This window comes from Filicampus tigris, chromosome 12 (assembly GCF_054856515.1).
Source record: "Filicampus tigris isolate MCC_2025a chromosome 12, RoL_Ftig_1.0, whole genome shotgun sequence".
In the NCBI taxonomy this organism is placed as follows: domain Eukaryota; kingdom Metazoa; phylum Chordata; class Actinopteri; order Syngnathiformes; family Syngnathidae; genus Filicampus; species Filicampus tigris.
The window spans coordinates 13,531,561-13,546,756 of record NC_141228.1 but is presented as its reverse complement, the minus strand read 5'-3'; the positions used below and the strand labels follow the sequence as shown (position 1 = coordinate 13,546,756).

The 15,196-nt window shown below is 42.4% G+C and overlaps 1 protein-coding gene across 2 annotated transcripts in view; it reads right to left on the bottom strand.

Moving 5' to 3' along the window:
• agbl4 (AGBL carboxypeptidase 4) overlaps positions 1 to 15,196 on the bottom strand; it is a 285,763-nt gene that overhangs the window by 121,745 nt on the left and 148,822 nt on the right. For both annotated transcript variants that reach the window (XM_086046755.1, XM_086046757.1), the window contains one exon: positions 7,798 to 8,014. In XM_086046755.1, coding sequence (XP_085902881.1) covers positions 7,798 to 8,014 — 217 coding nt within the window. The remainder of the gene's footprint in view (positions 1 to 7,797; positions 8,015 to 15,196) is intronic.

Sequence of the window (15,196 nt, the reverse complement as noted above, 5' to 3'; positions counted from 1 at the left end):
CATACCGCAAATTCCTCCGCATGCCATTGACCTGCTACGTCGACACCTGCAAAGTTTAACACACCGCAGGCATCTGCGTTCCCGCCCCGTCGCAGCAAGCGACGCATTTTACAACCGTGATTAATGCACTCCCCAGCTACTCCTGATCCTCACCTCCTCTCCCTCATTACGCCGCTCTTCATCGCCAGAGGAATGGTGGGGAGAGAGATGCGACTGTGTGGATGCGTAATAAAGCCTCGGGAATCCAGGGGGGATCCAGTGGTTGCAGATAAGAGGCCGGCTACATACTGTCGATAGTAAACCTGCTTATCTGCCGCCACGATGAATCATCCTTCTTAGTCGTCCGTCTGGGGCCAAAACAGCTCAAAGTTGTTTTTTTCCTCCTCAGATCACAGCACTAAACAAGTGAGAGGCCCATATCTAAGAAGCGTGTGATAGAATAAAGGCCACTCACTAATGAAGAGAAATAGCATAAAACAAATGGCTGCCAAGAAACCAGTAATGATGCTACATTCTGTCGCTGGGGCGCTGGAGGCAGTGATAAACATATTATGAGATGATAAAGAGGGTTGTTTTTTAATCCAAATACCTGCTATTTGCTGCAGAACATCCCGGGGGAAAAGAGACCTGTGCTTATGATGAATTAAAAAAAAAAAAAAAAAAAAAGGAACAAAAAAATATCAGCAAGTTAATGTAAGGAAACACAAGCTTAGTCACAACGGAGTTCAAATTAAATTTGGAGCCGTTGATTAAATGAAAATGCCTTGACTGTCTTTGCTACATAGGCCGCAGCTATGTGAACATTGAAAGAGCAAAAAATCGCTCTTGATGTGTTCACCACTGAGTTTACTTACTTGAGTGGCACCAGCTTGCTTATGTTTACTTGAACGCATGCTAACAAAGCGACAAAAGCGCTCTGTATTTGGGCGATTAAACGGCTCACATCTGTACCCCTCAGCAAAGACATCTGTCTCCCGTGTACATTAATGAATATAGATATCTGTTTGCTCCTTTTAACTTTTTTCCCCCACTTTCAATTCCCTTTGCATCCAGCCCCCCTGCACTTTCTGCTCACTGGCACAATACAAAGAGGATGTTCACATCAATCAAGTGGTCTAACGAGGCAGTCATCACCTCATCCACATGATAAATAGCTGATTGGCTATTCAGGCGCTGGCCTTTGTAGGAGGCCGCCAGCTGGAGGGCTCTCGTCATTGCAAACCAATCATGGAGCCATTCACAGAAGAGAGCGCCAGTGTCAAGATCTCGGCTTTCAGAGAACGCCGCCATTAATTATTTATGGTTATTAAAACTGGCAATTTGTCACAGTGAACGCTGCCATGTTACATCTTGGTTCCGTCGAGATGGGACTCTATTGGTTTTGAAGTCAGCTCTGACACGTGTGACTTCGGGACGGCATGATGCAACATGAAGATAATGATGAACATGATTTAAACGTGCACTGCACTACTTAATCACTCAACTGCATTTATAGACCCAAAAACAATAATCTAGTGGCTCTACCACTTCCTACATGTCACTTCATTTCTTGAAACGCGATATGTAAACTTGGACTGCACTTCTTAAATCGCTCACTCAACTTCGACTTATAGACTTATAAATAAATAAAACATACATGTCTAAAATGAAAGCTTACCCGATCAACCGTTCAGTAACATTACAAACGGCCACCCGGTAGGAAAAGATAATGCTTACTGACGCCAGCGGGCATTACCTCTCGGCGGCGTCTCAACAGCTTTTCGTCTGTGTTTTAGTTCGGAACATACGGACGAATTCATCCTCTTAATATTTGACTGCTTGACAACTTTGCATGGATGCGTTTTTATTTGTTGAGGCTCAAGGAGCCGCACACTCACGTCTGTGAGTGCTCAAACTTCGAACGCGCCTAAATCGAGGTCAACGGCGGCACACGGCGACGCCATGACAGACACTTCCTCACACGCGTGAAGTTTTAAACATGCGAGGGAAAACGGATCAAGCATGTTATAGCTGGAGCAGCGTTAACTTTGCGTTCAGTGACTCTCCCTTCCCCCTCCGCTGTCAATAAGGTAATGACCATTTAAACCGCAGCCTTCACGATTATACAATCACGTTTTCTTAAACCGCGATTATATTGCAAATGCAATTAATCATTCAGCCTTATTGCAGATATACAAATATGAAATGCGCAACAATGACTCATCGTATGGCTCGACCAAATTCTAAGGGAAGCATTATTTTCCCAACGTTTCAATTCACTGGGGAAGCAGAAATGAAAGGCTGCGTCATTAAGCCAAACCATGCTTGTAAGGTCCCATCTCGTCTCTTTATGTCTGGAAGAAAATTTCTCGACTGCTTGTAGCACTTTTTTGTGTGTGTGTCTCCATTTTTTTGTCCGCTTACCTCCAATGTGTCTACTGACCTTCTCTTCTCTTCATGGCCGGAGTGGCTATTGATTGGATCTTGGCACACGGTGTACAAACACAGAGATAAGGGGCAAGAGAGGCAGAGAGGCATCCAGGCAGACATGGCCGCAGTGCCCACTCCACTCCTCTCCCCGTCCTCCGCACAAATACACACGCATGCACACAAAATGAAAAAAAAAAAAAAAAGGCTCTTCTTGAGAATCCACTCCCAGTGAGCACACACCCAGACATGCTACCTAAACACCGATAGCAGACAGGATTAGGAATTAAATTCAATCACGAGGTCTAAGTGATGTTAAGTCACTGCAGCTGACACTGACCCTTAGCAGCCATTTACGCGAGACCGTTTCGATGGATAAAAAATATGAAGTGTTGATCGTTTGTTCACATGACAGGAGGAGGGGTGGGAGACAATATCAAAATATCATGACACGGCCCAACTGTAGGATTTCCAACAACGGGTTCCAAAGGGTTAAGAGCTCCAAGTCTAGTGACTATTGCACAAATGCGTTATGTGGCTATAATTTTTGTTTCTGGCATTTCAAAAATGTGTACTTGTGTGGAAAGGTTTTCCCCTGGCAAAATTGACAATTGTAATTTGTCTCAGGTATTGAAAAACCGGACTACATGTGTGTACGTATGTGCTAAATTCATATTTGTGTATATACAGTCCGTACTCCTAGAACGTGGATAATGAACTGTGCTGCAATTTAGCGCACTTGGCAGAACAATACGTTTCCACATCTGATTCCGAGAGCAATCAAGTTTTTGCCTTTTTTTCTGCACACGTAAAACATAGTAAATCAAGCCCACAGAGTCAGAAGAGCACTTATATTCACAACGTCACTGAGCGGGAACTGAAGTTAGTCAGGAGATTGGGCCACTCGACCATCATTGACCTCAAGTAAAACTGTTAAGGGAATATGACAGCCATGCACATGTTTATACTTGGTGTGACTTTAAAGAAGGGGCTTGAACATTGCCCCTTCTGTTGCATGTGGATTACCCTCAGGTCTCTCATTTACACCTCCTTCCCATCTGGACTACAGGTAGAGTCTGCACTGTGTCAGAGGTGACTAATAGCGTCACAGTCCTGCCCTTCCCATTGGGCAGCAGGGGGTGGGGCGAGGGGGGCCGGGGGCTAGTCGTGTGCTGCTTGCTTCATGCTCTCAGGCAGCCGCTTTTTACAGGTGATAATAAAAAGAAAGTCGACTGGCAAGGTGGCCAAACAAGCGGACTTTAGATTCCGTCTCGAGATAAGAAAAGACTTTAAATAAAATGCAAGCATCCTTTTAGTGTTTTTTTTTTGTTAGTATTTGAAAAGGTCCAATGTGTGTCTCTGTGGACATCAGCGCCTCAGGGGGAGAAAAGAGAGTGACTCAGATATTGTCAGGGTGATCTACAAAAGGGAACACTCAGACAGATGGGACCAGAGGAATACGAAAGGTGTAGAGGAAGAGAATAAAAAAATGTTTCCCCCTGGGAGTATATGAACCTGCTTTTTTGTTTTATCTTTATGTTTGGTGTGTGATACAGTTACATCAGTGTGATGGATGACAGTATGTACTATATTGCTCTCAAAACTATTTGAGTCGTAGAAAGGAAAACAGGCATTTGACTAAATACCTCAATTCATTTTTTTTTTCCTAGGGATGGGAAAATCTCCATCTGATTTTTACCAACTGAGAATAATGCCACCCTGAAGAGTTGTCATACCGTCTGCGTATAGCTCAACTCCCCATAACTGATGACATGTTATCACTACTTGACTCAACAGCACCTCTGCTGGTTGCAGTCAAGTAGTGCACTCCATTTGATATTAATTGCTACAAGTTCGGTCGAGAGGGTTAATAGATTTGCTCTGAAGCGATTTTCAACACTCTAGATTCATTAAAAATTTGTAATAATAACAGACAGTCAGTGGGTACGGACCATAAGTATTAATTTGTAAAAAAAAAACATCATTAAATTGACCATATTTGGACATATGATGTTTCTGACTGACAGTGACTTTCCAAACACCATGTATCAGATGTGATTAAATCAACCATCAATTATACATCAACCAAATTCGTACTGATCAATTCATCGATTATCATACCCATCACTTTTGATGTAGACTGATTATGCCTTATAATTTTGAAAATGACTTGATTGAATATTGTGACAGGAGAGTGGTTAAAATGATTCAAGTGGCAAGTGGAGTTAAAATCCAGAGACGTCCCTAATATTCATGCGACAACAATTACACATCTTTGCATCCACAAAAGTTTGACAAGAAAGACTCATCGCAATGCTCATACTGACTATCGCAGTCTGAATTTCACTGCGGAGTTGGCGGAGATGTCGTTTTATGTCTGTATATGAACGTTCAGGCTTTACTGGGTCATAAAGCTTCAACGCTACAATCAATCATCATTTTTGTTGCTCGGTTCATGTGAGGAAAATTCATCTAAGACTGTGAAAATGCATCCAGAGTTACAGAGCTCTTGTGTTCTCTTGTTATTGGAATGGCCTTTGTTGTCTCAATTGAAAAGATAAAATGAGGCGAAAGTGAAGGAGAATCAATAATTGCGAGACTGACTTGAAAATTGTATTCAAATGCTGCTGGTTTGCCCTTTGGATTTATCCCAAACATTTTCTCAATCTCTCAATTAACAACCTCACTGAAGTCATTTGGGTCTGTCTCGCTGTATGTTACAAAACACATTATTCAACTTGACAATATAAAAGTACCTGCCTTATGAAACGGATAGAGAGCAGCAAGTACAAACAACACTTTCTGAGCAGATTTTCCTCATAGAATACATTACAGGAAATTAGTCAGTAGCCAAGAAGAATGCCAGCACAAATGGCCCTGGCGCTTATTTGCATCCTCGCAAGATAAGTGCAGCCATTAGAAGGTGAACGTGTCCCTGCAAACGAGTCAGCCTTTGAAAAATAAAAGACATAAAAAAAACGATGCGTCTTTTTACAGTTTGATGCGACTAGAACGCTCCCCTCATCCTTTCCCCTATGACCCGTGTGAGTGTTTGGAGTTGCATATGTGCATGAGATACGGATATAGGGGAGGAGAGAGAGAGAGAGAGAGAGAGAGAGAGAGAGAGAGAGAGAGAGAGAGAGAGAGAGAGAGAGAGAGAGAGAGAGAGAGAGAGAATAGGTGGGGGGCCTGGATAAGATGGGAGGGGTGCTGGTGCTGGTGCTGGTGGAGGGGTAAAGGGGAGATAGAGCAGACAGAAAGAGATATGAGGGGGCCGGGCTGGGTTGTCTGCCACCCAGGCCCGGAGAACATAAAGAGAAAAATACGGCCATAAAAGCTCTCTATGACTATGAATACTAATACCGCGCCAAACCAAGCGTGTCTGTCCTTCCTCTCTCACCCTCTGTCTCACTCAGACAAATGACGCGGCTTTAAACATGAAGCACAAATATGGAGAGAGCCTTCATGCATACATTTTGTAGGATTTTGTACAAAAAAAAAAGGATGCTCTTTAATTAGAGGGAAACCACCCATTGATTTTCAACAGCTTATCTGGGGATTATACGTGGAGTAAATATTTTTGAGGTTACTTGAAAAAGCAACATTTTTTAAATAAAGTAGTTATGATAATGGTATGGCTGAACATTAAATCCTTGACTATATGACTATACAAAGCAGGGGTGTCGAACTCCGGTCCTCGAGGGCGGCTGTCCTGCCTGTTTTCCATCGCTCCCTGCTGCAGCACACCTGTTTCAAATGATCAGCTCATCAGCAAGTTACAAGTGTGCAAGTGCAGGAGCCTGATCCTGATCCCGATCGTTTGAATCAGCTGTGTTGGACGAGGAAACCTCTAAGACATGCAGGAGGGCGGCCCCCGAGGACTGGAGTTTGACACCCCTGATATAAAGCCTAACTTGAAAACCTAATTTAGAATCCTAAACTAGTGTAAAACGCTAAGTCCTGGCTTGAAATCCCAGCGCAATGAAAATTGTTGCGGCAAAACAAAATTCAAATGCCCATGAATAATATCATATAAAACAGTCATTGGCTCATCTTCACAAAACAAGTCAGCCGTGATTGGTCGTTATTTTTGCCCTGAGCAGTTGTGATGTCATTTTCGACAGAAGTGACAACATGGCCGCCCCCGATGATGGCTGAAAACGGGTGGATTAACTCTCATTTCATTTTTCTCAATATTTATCAGAATACATTGTTTCAACTAGCGGGCTTGCATAGAACATATTTTGGAAAAAAATGTTCGGGTTGACTTTCACTTTAAGGCTTTCCTGGATAAATAAACAATAATATCATAACTTGGAAAATAATCTGAACACATGGTTCAACAGACTCTGCATTGGACTGTTCAAATAATTTAGATACGATTTCAATTTGCATTTGGATGTGCAACAAGTTAAATGCTAATGAAGTACGAAAACAATAAACATGTATGCTTGATGAAAATGAACTGAAAGACATTATGTCAAACATTTGTTTTTAGTTAACCATTAATTAAACCATTAAGTGTCTTAAATCATAACCAAAATATTAGCTGTAAGTATGATTCTGTACAGTTATACACCACTGTAATTTAAACTACAGCCACGGTGTTGTTCGATAAATGCCAGCATTAATCAACACTGACCATTATTATCTTATTAAAGGAATAACTCTTCAACTGGATCTTATTAGGTTGTGCAGGCGAAATATTGTATACTGTAAAACTAATGTTGTGACCTGTGAGTGCCCAAACCCGTCTACTGATCACTATGAAGGTTAGAAATCACCCTAAGAATAGCATAATTACCATAATCGCATATTTCAGGTGTCTAGCAAATAGGCATGCACTACAACACCACCGTTAACCATTTCCATGTTATGATTTCAACATTTCCGCAGCCTTATCTCAATTTTATGGTCAGGTGCACCTTACAAATGGGGCTACTTTCATAGTTCCCCCCATGAAGGCAAGCTTTCCTTGACAAATGTTAGCAGGACACAAGCAAAAGTCGTAATCTCTCAAGCATTTCTAATGAGTTTTTCTCCTACAATTATTTGATAAGAGCAGACGAGACTGGAGGCGACGCGCATGATACACTAGCTGCTACTGCAGAGGTGAGAGCTCTGTGCGTGACACATGGAGTCACACGCACACATACACACACACACGAAAACACACGACTTGGGGCTTATAACCTAGCAAGCAGCATTGGTAATGATAACATGAGAGGCTGATGTGATGACCACCAAGTGCACCCAAACTACCAATCTGGCTCCTTTCATTCCCAGCGCGCACTCACATACACCCACTCTAGCCAAACATTGACCTCCCCGCTGCAGCGCTACCATGCGATAAACACCACAAACACTTAATTCCGCCACCTCTCAACTCACCACACTGAGTCCCAGCTGCTCCCTCCGCAGGTAGGGAAGGTTCCTGCGCTCCAGGCTGGCGAGGTAGTGCTGCAGTCTGGAGTAGGTGTAAGGGTAGCAGTACGCAAACTGGTACACGTCGTCCTCTCGGTCAAAGCAGAAGGCGAACGACATGACATAATTGCGCCGGTGGTCCGGGCAGCGGTAGTAGTACACATTTTTGGCTGGAAGCCTCTGCCTGCAAAAGAGAAGGGAAAATGTGCAAATTAATAAAGGTAAGCATGACCCAATGTGCTGTTCATAACTATAAAAAAAAGGCAGATTAAAAAGTATGATTGTTGTTGTGTTTAGTGGGATGATGGATGTTGAAAGCAATTGATGTTATATAAAGAGTTGGAAACATCCATATTTTATTCAACATCAACAGTTTAACCAAACATCACTGTAAGTATGATTTACAAAAAAAAGATACATCATAAATGCCATCAGCAGTCGGTCAATGATGGCCTTCAGTTTATCTGCGCGTGATGACATTCAAAGGCAGAGCTTGATGTATATCAATTGATCACATTTTCATTTGTGTGACGGGATGTGTTTAAATATAGATGTGGAAAAAGATTAACTTGACTTATGAATTGATCAATGATGGTTGATCAAGGGCTGATGAGAAACACAATGGAGAACATGCAAACTCCACACAGGGAGGCCGGAGCCGGGATCGAACCCACGACCAGTTGACCACATATCTTTATATTATTCAAATATAGATACAGCAGACAGGTTATTCTGCTTCTTCCTTGACAATTGCACAATGTTGTTTGTGGTTCATTCAAATGTAATACAATACAGTATGGGACACATGAAAATCTTTGTTCCCCATATAAGGGTCAATCGCTTGGTGTATTTTTTCTGCGACTGTTCAGTTCAGTCACGTTTGGTCTTGTCGCTGGGTGTGCGATAGGTTTTGGAGTTGCAGGTGAGCTGGAGATCCCAGCTCCACCCTGGACTGATTGCCAGCCAATCACAGCCACCAGGCCAACATGCTGCTGTTTTTTAGGAAGAGACTGTATCTTGCTTGAACAGAATTGTGTGTTTCCTTCATCGTGACGCCTTCCGTGAACTGTGAGATGCACGCTGCGTCACCCATAGGCCCTGAGCTGAATAGAGCGGACTGCTCTTTGCACCTCATGCAGAATCAATGGGGTACGGGGCTGGTATGACTGCAGCGCACACAACCTCTCTGCTTACGCGACATGTTTCTGTTCACACCCTTCATCCGTCTGACGTTGTCTTCCTCTCGCTCTGTTTTCCACTCACACCACTGAGACACAGTGTGAAGGGTGTAGCAGGCACACACGTGACGGCCTGCGCATCCCTGCCCACCTTGTCATTTTTACCGCTTCCCTCCCAATATCTGCAGCACTGTCACTTTCTGAGGGCTCTGACGGTAAAAAGTCCACACGTGGGGAAAACAGTTCCGCCACAAAAAGTCTCACAGGCGCTTGGAGAGAAGAGGATAAAGGAGGACGAAGATGACTGATTGACTGGTTTGGGGTGTTTGGATCAGGAAGAAAGGTGGTATGAGGAGATAAGAGAAGATAAGAGAGTGGGGAGATGGCAGATCCGGGGTTGATATGCGGGAAGGGATGGCGGGTTAGCTGCGTATAGAGCGGCTGTGGGATGGCAGGGCCGCCTGTAGTGAGCGAGCATTTCTGGCACGAGATGAGATGAAGATGGTATCGGGTTTGTGATAGGAACGGGGCCTGACAATCAACAAACAGGACAGACTGCTCAGCGCTAACTCTCTGAACTTCTCTGTCTGACTCACCCTAGAGGAAGGAGGCGGGGGAGGAAAAACAGTTTGATGTGTGTGTTCAAGCACATAATGTATCAGAATAGGCGACAGATAAAAGACACCTTTTGAGTTTGGTTCAGGTCGCCCCTGCTTGTTCTTCTAATCCCTTCCTACTGCCAAAGTGACCATTCTCTGTTGAACGATCAACGGGCGGCAGTGTTTCTAGCCCTTCCCTTTAGATACCAGACTCCATTCCTGCACCTGGAACCCCAATGGGACAGCACACATCAATTATTGTGGTACCCTTTGTAACATTTGACAGTACTGCGCATAAACAAACTCAAAAGCTGAACTATTCACTCTATGAAAAAAAGGGACTGAGGTGAGAAAGAACATCGAGAGGAGAATGGATTTGCATGTGACTAAATATCTCTGCAGAATACAAATGCAGTGGGTGGCAAATTTAATGAGCAATGTACCACAGAAAAAAAAAACATAAATGTTACCAGACGTAATTATGTCATAATTTGTAGTAAGTAATTGATATTTTTAAAGTTGTGATGACAGTATAAGCCACTGCTTAGCGTGGGTTGCTCGTGCCCTTGGCGAGTCATATATGTACTCTGTATCACTTGATCGGCATATAAATCATGTCTCAGCCTTCAGTATCTTCGGATCAGTTCAAATTGGTCATTTCGGGTTGGGAATCATTCATTGCACCATTATCTAGAGCACAGGTATCAAAACGCCGGGCATCGAGGGCCACTATCCTGCATGTTTTAAATGCTTCCCTCCTCCCCTGACTCCGAGGCAGATGACCCAGCGGTTTTATAATCAGTTTGGAGTAAAATGCATCCGTCTGATTTTATACCTGTTGTCTCAAGATCCTGGTACCTTGCAAGGTCAACACACTTCAAAAACAAATAAAAGCTAACGGAGACACCAGCCTTCTCCGCGGGGCATGTTGACTGAAATCTGATCAAAAGACATTTCTCTACACATTTCTTATCTTATTCTCGAAACTGCTCTCATTTTCGAGGTCTTCCACTCAATGGGATGCTGTGTGACCTTGCCCAAGACTGAAAAAGTCCTGACTATTGATTTTAATTACTGAGGCTTGTCGTGGCATTATAGTTATAGCCCAGGGAAAAACGCTCTTTGACTTCATATGGAAAGTGGTTGCCCGTAAGGCCTGCTTGTACAACGTGAGGTGTACTGGCTTTAAATAACCGCAGCCACCAACACAAATGTAAGAAAAAAAAAGGACAGCTTGAGGAAAACACACACAGTCCCCCAGGTTTAATCTAAGCAGTGGCTGCTCCTTTTTGGCAGCTGGCAATTTGTTTTATCTAAATGGTACCTTCTCCCCTGCCCATCTCTAGACGTGGTACAGTGCCGTTGCTCCCAAACAGAATTATCACAAAATGGGATGAGGGCAGAGAAAAAAAATTGAGACACTTTCCCCCCAGATGATAAGAGGCTCACACGTGATTTTACAATTCAGTGATTACAGAGACACAAACGCACGGACACAAACAACAATCCACAATGTGACACACACTCACGCCGAGTGTGAGCTAGATCAAGGTCATGAGATGAGTTGACTTCCAGAGTGGAATAAAAACAAAGAGAATAGTAAATAGTAGACCAAAGCAGACATAATGTAGACAAAATTATAAAGGTAGAACAACAGACCTAGGCCAAGGTGCGAAGGCAGTGGTCTGCATAGCCGACATCACAATCGAGTCCTGATAAAGAACAGCTATGAATGTTGCACATGTAGAATGTACACCCGGCTTCTCCCCGCATTCCAAAAACAATCACGTTAGGTTGATTTAAGACTAAATTGCCCATAGATGTGAATGTGAGTGTAAAAATGTGTTTGTCTATACCCACTATGCAATTCACTGGCGACCACTCCAAGGTCCTCTCGGCAAAAGAAAGTTGGAATAGAGAACAAGTGCTATAGAAAAGTGGATATGGAGTTGCTCTGACAGATCTTGAGGGAGGTTATGAAAAACACAGAAAAGTACCACAAAGGGAAAATACATGGATGAGATGTGAGGCGCTGTCAACTCAATACAGTAACGTAAAATTGCAGTCAATTTTACTGCGTGCCTCGTGTCTATATGGGAGTCTCCCAACTTTTTGACAGGGGAACATCCATTTTGTGAACTCTTTAAAAAGTCCCCAAAAACACAGTGTTCCTCACCAAAATATAATAATAATGAATTCTTCTTTGCTACAAACAATTCGACAAAGTGACGTGAAGTCCTGCTGTGCTGGACTGTGTATTAGCATGTCCATTTGCATTCTGTGGCAGTGGTTGACAGATCTATTAATAACATTAATTTACTAAGCACATCTTTATTCAGATATGCAACAAAAACTAAAGGGGCATTTGTAACACCCTCCCCCCCGCACTGCCCTCCCCCAAACTTTTTTTTTTTCATATTTGTTATGACCTGACAGTCATACATGAGTAAAATGATGCGTGAAAAAAAAAAAAAAAAAGGCTTCCTGGCCCCATCTTGTGTAAATTTAATCATTTGCTGTGCACTTGCTGGCACACTGATAGTGCCTCGCGCTGATGTGTTATCTTGGGATTTAGAAGATTTGCTGAAACTATGGCAGAATATCCACCTCCTGAAAATAAAAGACTAATTTTCCACCAACTGGGCATCAGACTAACAAACAGAAGTAGAACGAAGGCACTTCAGGCAGCTGAGGGGATTCAGAAGCAAAGCAGAATTAGCAACAATTCTGCTCAAGAGGTTTAGCATCTCTTTTTGATATTTAACGGATTGTATATTTGGGATTAAGTAAAATTCCATAACAAAAAAAGTCATACAACGTAGCAGCCATGGATAACGTTGACTTGTTTACAGTACTAACCCTAGCTTGGTATTGTTAGCACTGCTAATTTGTTGAAGCTAAATAAGTGTTCTCTGTGATTAATGGGCATGTTTGAGAAATGCATACTTTTAATAGTTTCTTGCTACAATATGAACAGTAGATATGCCCCAATTCAAAAAGATTATTGAAAATCAGTGGTGTAGTTTTGGCGTAATCCTACAAACTAACCAACTATCATGGGTGAAAACAATATCTCTTGTTTTTTTGCCTGGACAGAGGGTAATAAGACAACGAAGACGGCAGGGGATTTGACACAGTTGGCCTTTAGCGAGGCGTCACCATCCTTAGCTCTGAACTTCAGCTCTCATATTGACGGTGTGGGCAGACGTCTTGAAGTTTGAAGATGAAGGCTTATAAATTGGTAGCTTTCACAAATGCGACACCTTGTCTATATTTCAGAATCAATCAAGCGTAGAGGACACATCAGTCAGAGCTTCTCCGAGCACTCTCACAGACAACAGCAACCAGGACAAAAATAGCACACATCCACACACGCACACGCACGCGCACACATACGTGTATGCATACGCACTTCCTTTAGATTGTCCGCCTCGCTGTTGTCTTATTGAGCTTGTCAAACGTTCATCCCGTCAACTGTTAGGAAGGTTACGTGTCTTCAAATAAGCTTGTGCAGCTGTCCTGCTTTGCGGATACCCAGCAGCTCATTTGTGGTAAATAGTCAGTTTGGCAAACATTTCACACCCAATGACACATTTCTTTATTCCCTCGACGTAACTACATCAATAACCGAAGGGCCAATGTTTCTTGGCAAACTGAAACGAGGACAGATGTTAGGTTGGCTTATTGTTGTCAAACGTGGGCCCACGTCCTTGTTTTGTGCACTAAGTCACCTGAAAAAAACAACAACTTCCAAGTAATCCACCGCATTTATGTATATTCATGTGTGTGTGTACACATGACGGCATATCAATTCTTGAGGCATCAAGTCTGCTTTTTATATGCAAATTAAGCGTTGAGGAGGCACTGTTACTAGGCAACCTGTGCTTTGCGATACATTTTGGTAGACCTGCTGTATATGGTATGCAGTGGGACAGGGTATTTACCATTGTCACTCAATAAACTTGAGTATTTGGATTGTACAGTAGATGATATGTGATGTCAAATAATTTAGGGGTACATTTGAACCCAGTGGGACCTCGTAGGTCCATCGATGGAAAGCCAAAGAAAAAGCTTGTTTGATGCTCATCAAACTAAAGTCTCGTGTGAAATCATTCTGTGTCAAATTCTCAATTGGAATACCTTCTCTTTTACATTCATTCCTCTCATGAATCCCTTTAGGTTAGAGGCTGATCATCTACTGAGTAACTTTGAAAAGCTTTTTGAATGACTATCATTAAAATGATACACAGTGGAAATTTCACAGAATAATTGGGGGAAGGGCTCATCCCTTAGTACAAGATCATTCAAATGATCAGCTCATCAGCAAGCTTTGCAGGTCCCTGAGAACGATCCTGATCATTTTAATCAGTTGTGTTCTAGGAGGGAAACTGGCTGGTTTGGGGCTCTCGAAGACCGGACTTGGGTACCACTGCCTAAGAGACAATTGTCCGTTACGTCAAAGCACTTCTTTTTCGTGGCCTAAACCCCTACATTGGAAGGTTTCAAAGTACCGTTTAGGCTTTCAAAGAGGGGTTTCAAAGTCAGGCTATGGCTTTAAAGTAGGATCACAATTTATAACAGTGGTTATAAACATAAACACAAAAAAATTCAACTGTCAGAATGTGACCACAAGTTTCAAGGAAGGGTTAGGGTTTCAAAGTGGGATTTCAAAAAAGGGTTAGGGTGTTAAAGTGCAGTTTCAACAAAATAGGTTTTCAAAGTAGAGTTAGAGATTCAAAGTAGGGTTGCAAATTTGGGTTAGTTGTTACAAAGTAGGTTTTCAAAGCATAGTTAGAGTTTCAAAGTAGGGATTCAAAGTCACGTTATGCTTTCAAAGTCGGGGTAGGCTTTCAAAGTAGGGTTTCAAATTAGGGCTATGGTTTCAAAGTGTGGTTTCAAATTAGGGCTATGGTTTCAAACTGTGATTTGAAAGTAAGGTCAGAGTTTCGAAGTAGGCTTTCAAACTACGCTTAAGGTTTTCAAAGTATGTTTCCAAGTTAAGGTTAGAGTTTCGAAGTAGGGGTTCAAAGTAGGGCTAAGCTTTCGAAGTAGGGTTTCAAAGTATGGTTTCCAAGAAGTGTTTCAAAGTAGGGTGTTGGTTTCAAAGTATAGTTTCAAATAGGGTTTCAAAGTAGCATTAGGTTAGGCTTTCAAAGCAGTGTCAAGCTGCCAAAGCATCACGCCAACTGATTTGACCAGAAACCCTTGTGGGGTGGAAGACAAGAGTACATTTTTGTATTCACCCTCTAAGTTCTTCCAACATCTTTGGTTTGGTATCATAGACATGCTCCTTTTATCCAACCGGGCCTCAAAAAAGTCACTTATATGATGCACTACACAGCCATCTCCAGGGAAACTGGACATTTAGCCATTCATGAAAAACAATAGCTAAATGTGGAGGGGCCTGATCATTACAACAAATAATTCACAAGCATTTTAAAATAAGGAACTGATTTTCAATCACCCTGAAGTAAGTTCTTCATCTTTTTTTCTACACTGTAAGATTTTCCTCCAATAAGAGTGCTGATAGTGTCATACGTTTCCATATGACATTTACGTTTCTCAGGTCGCAATTTTCATGGCATTCTA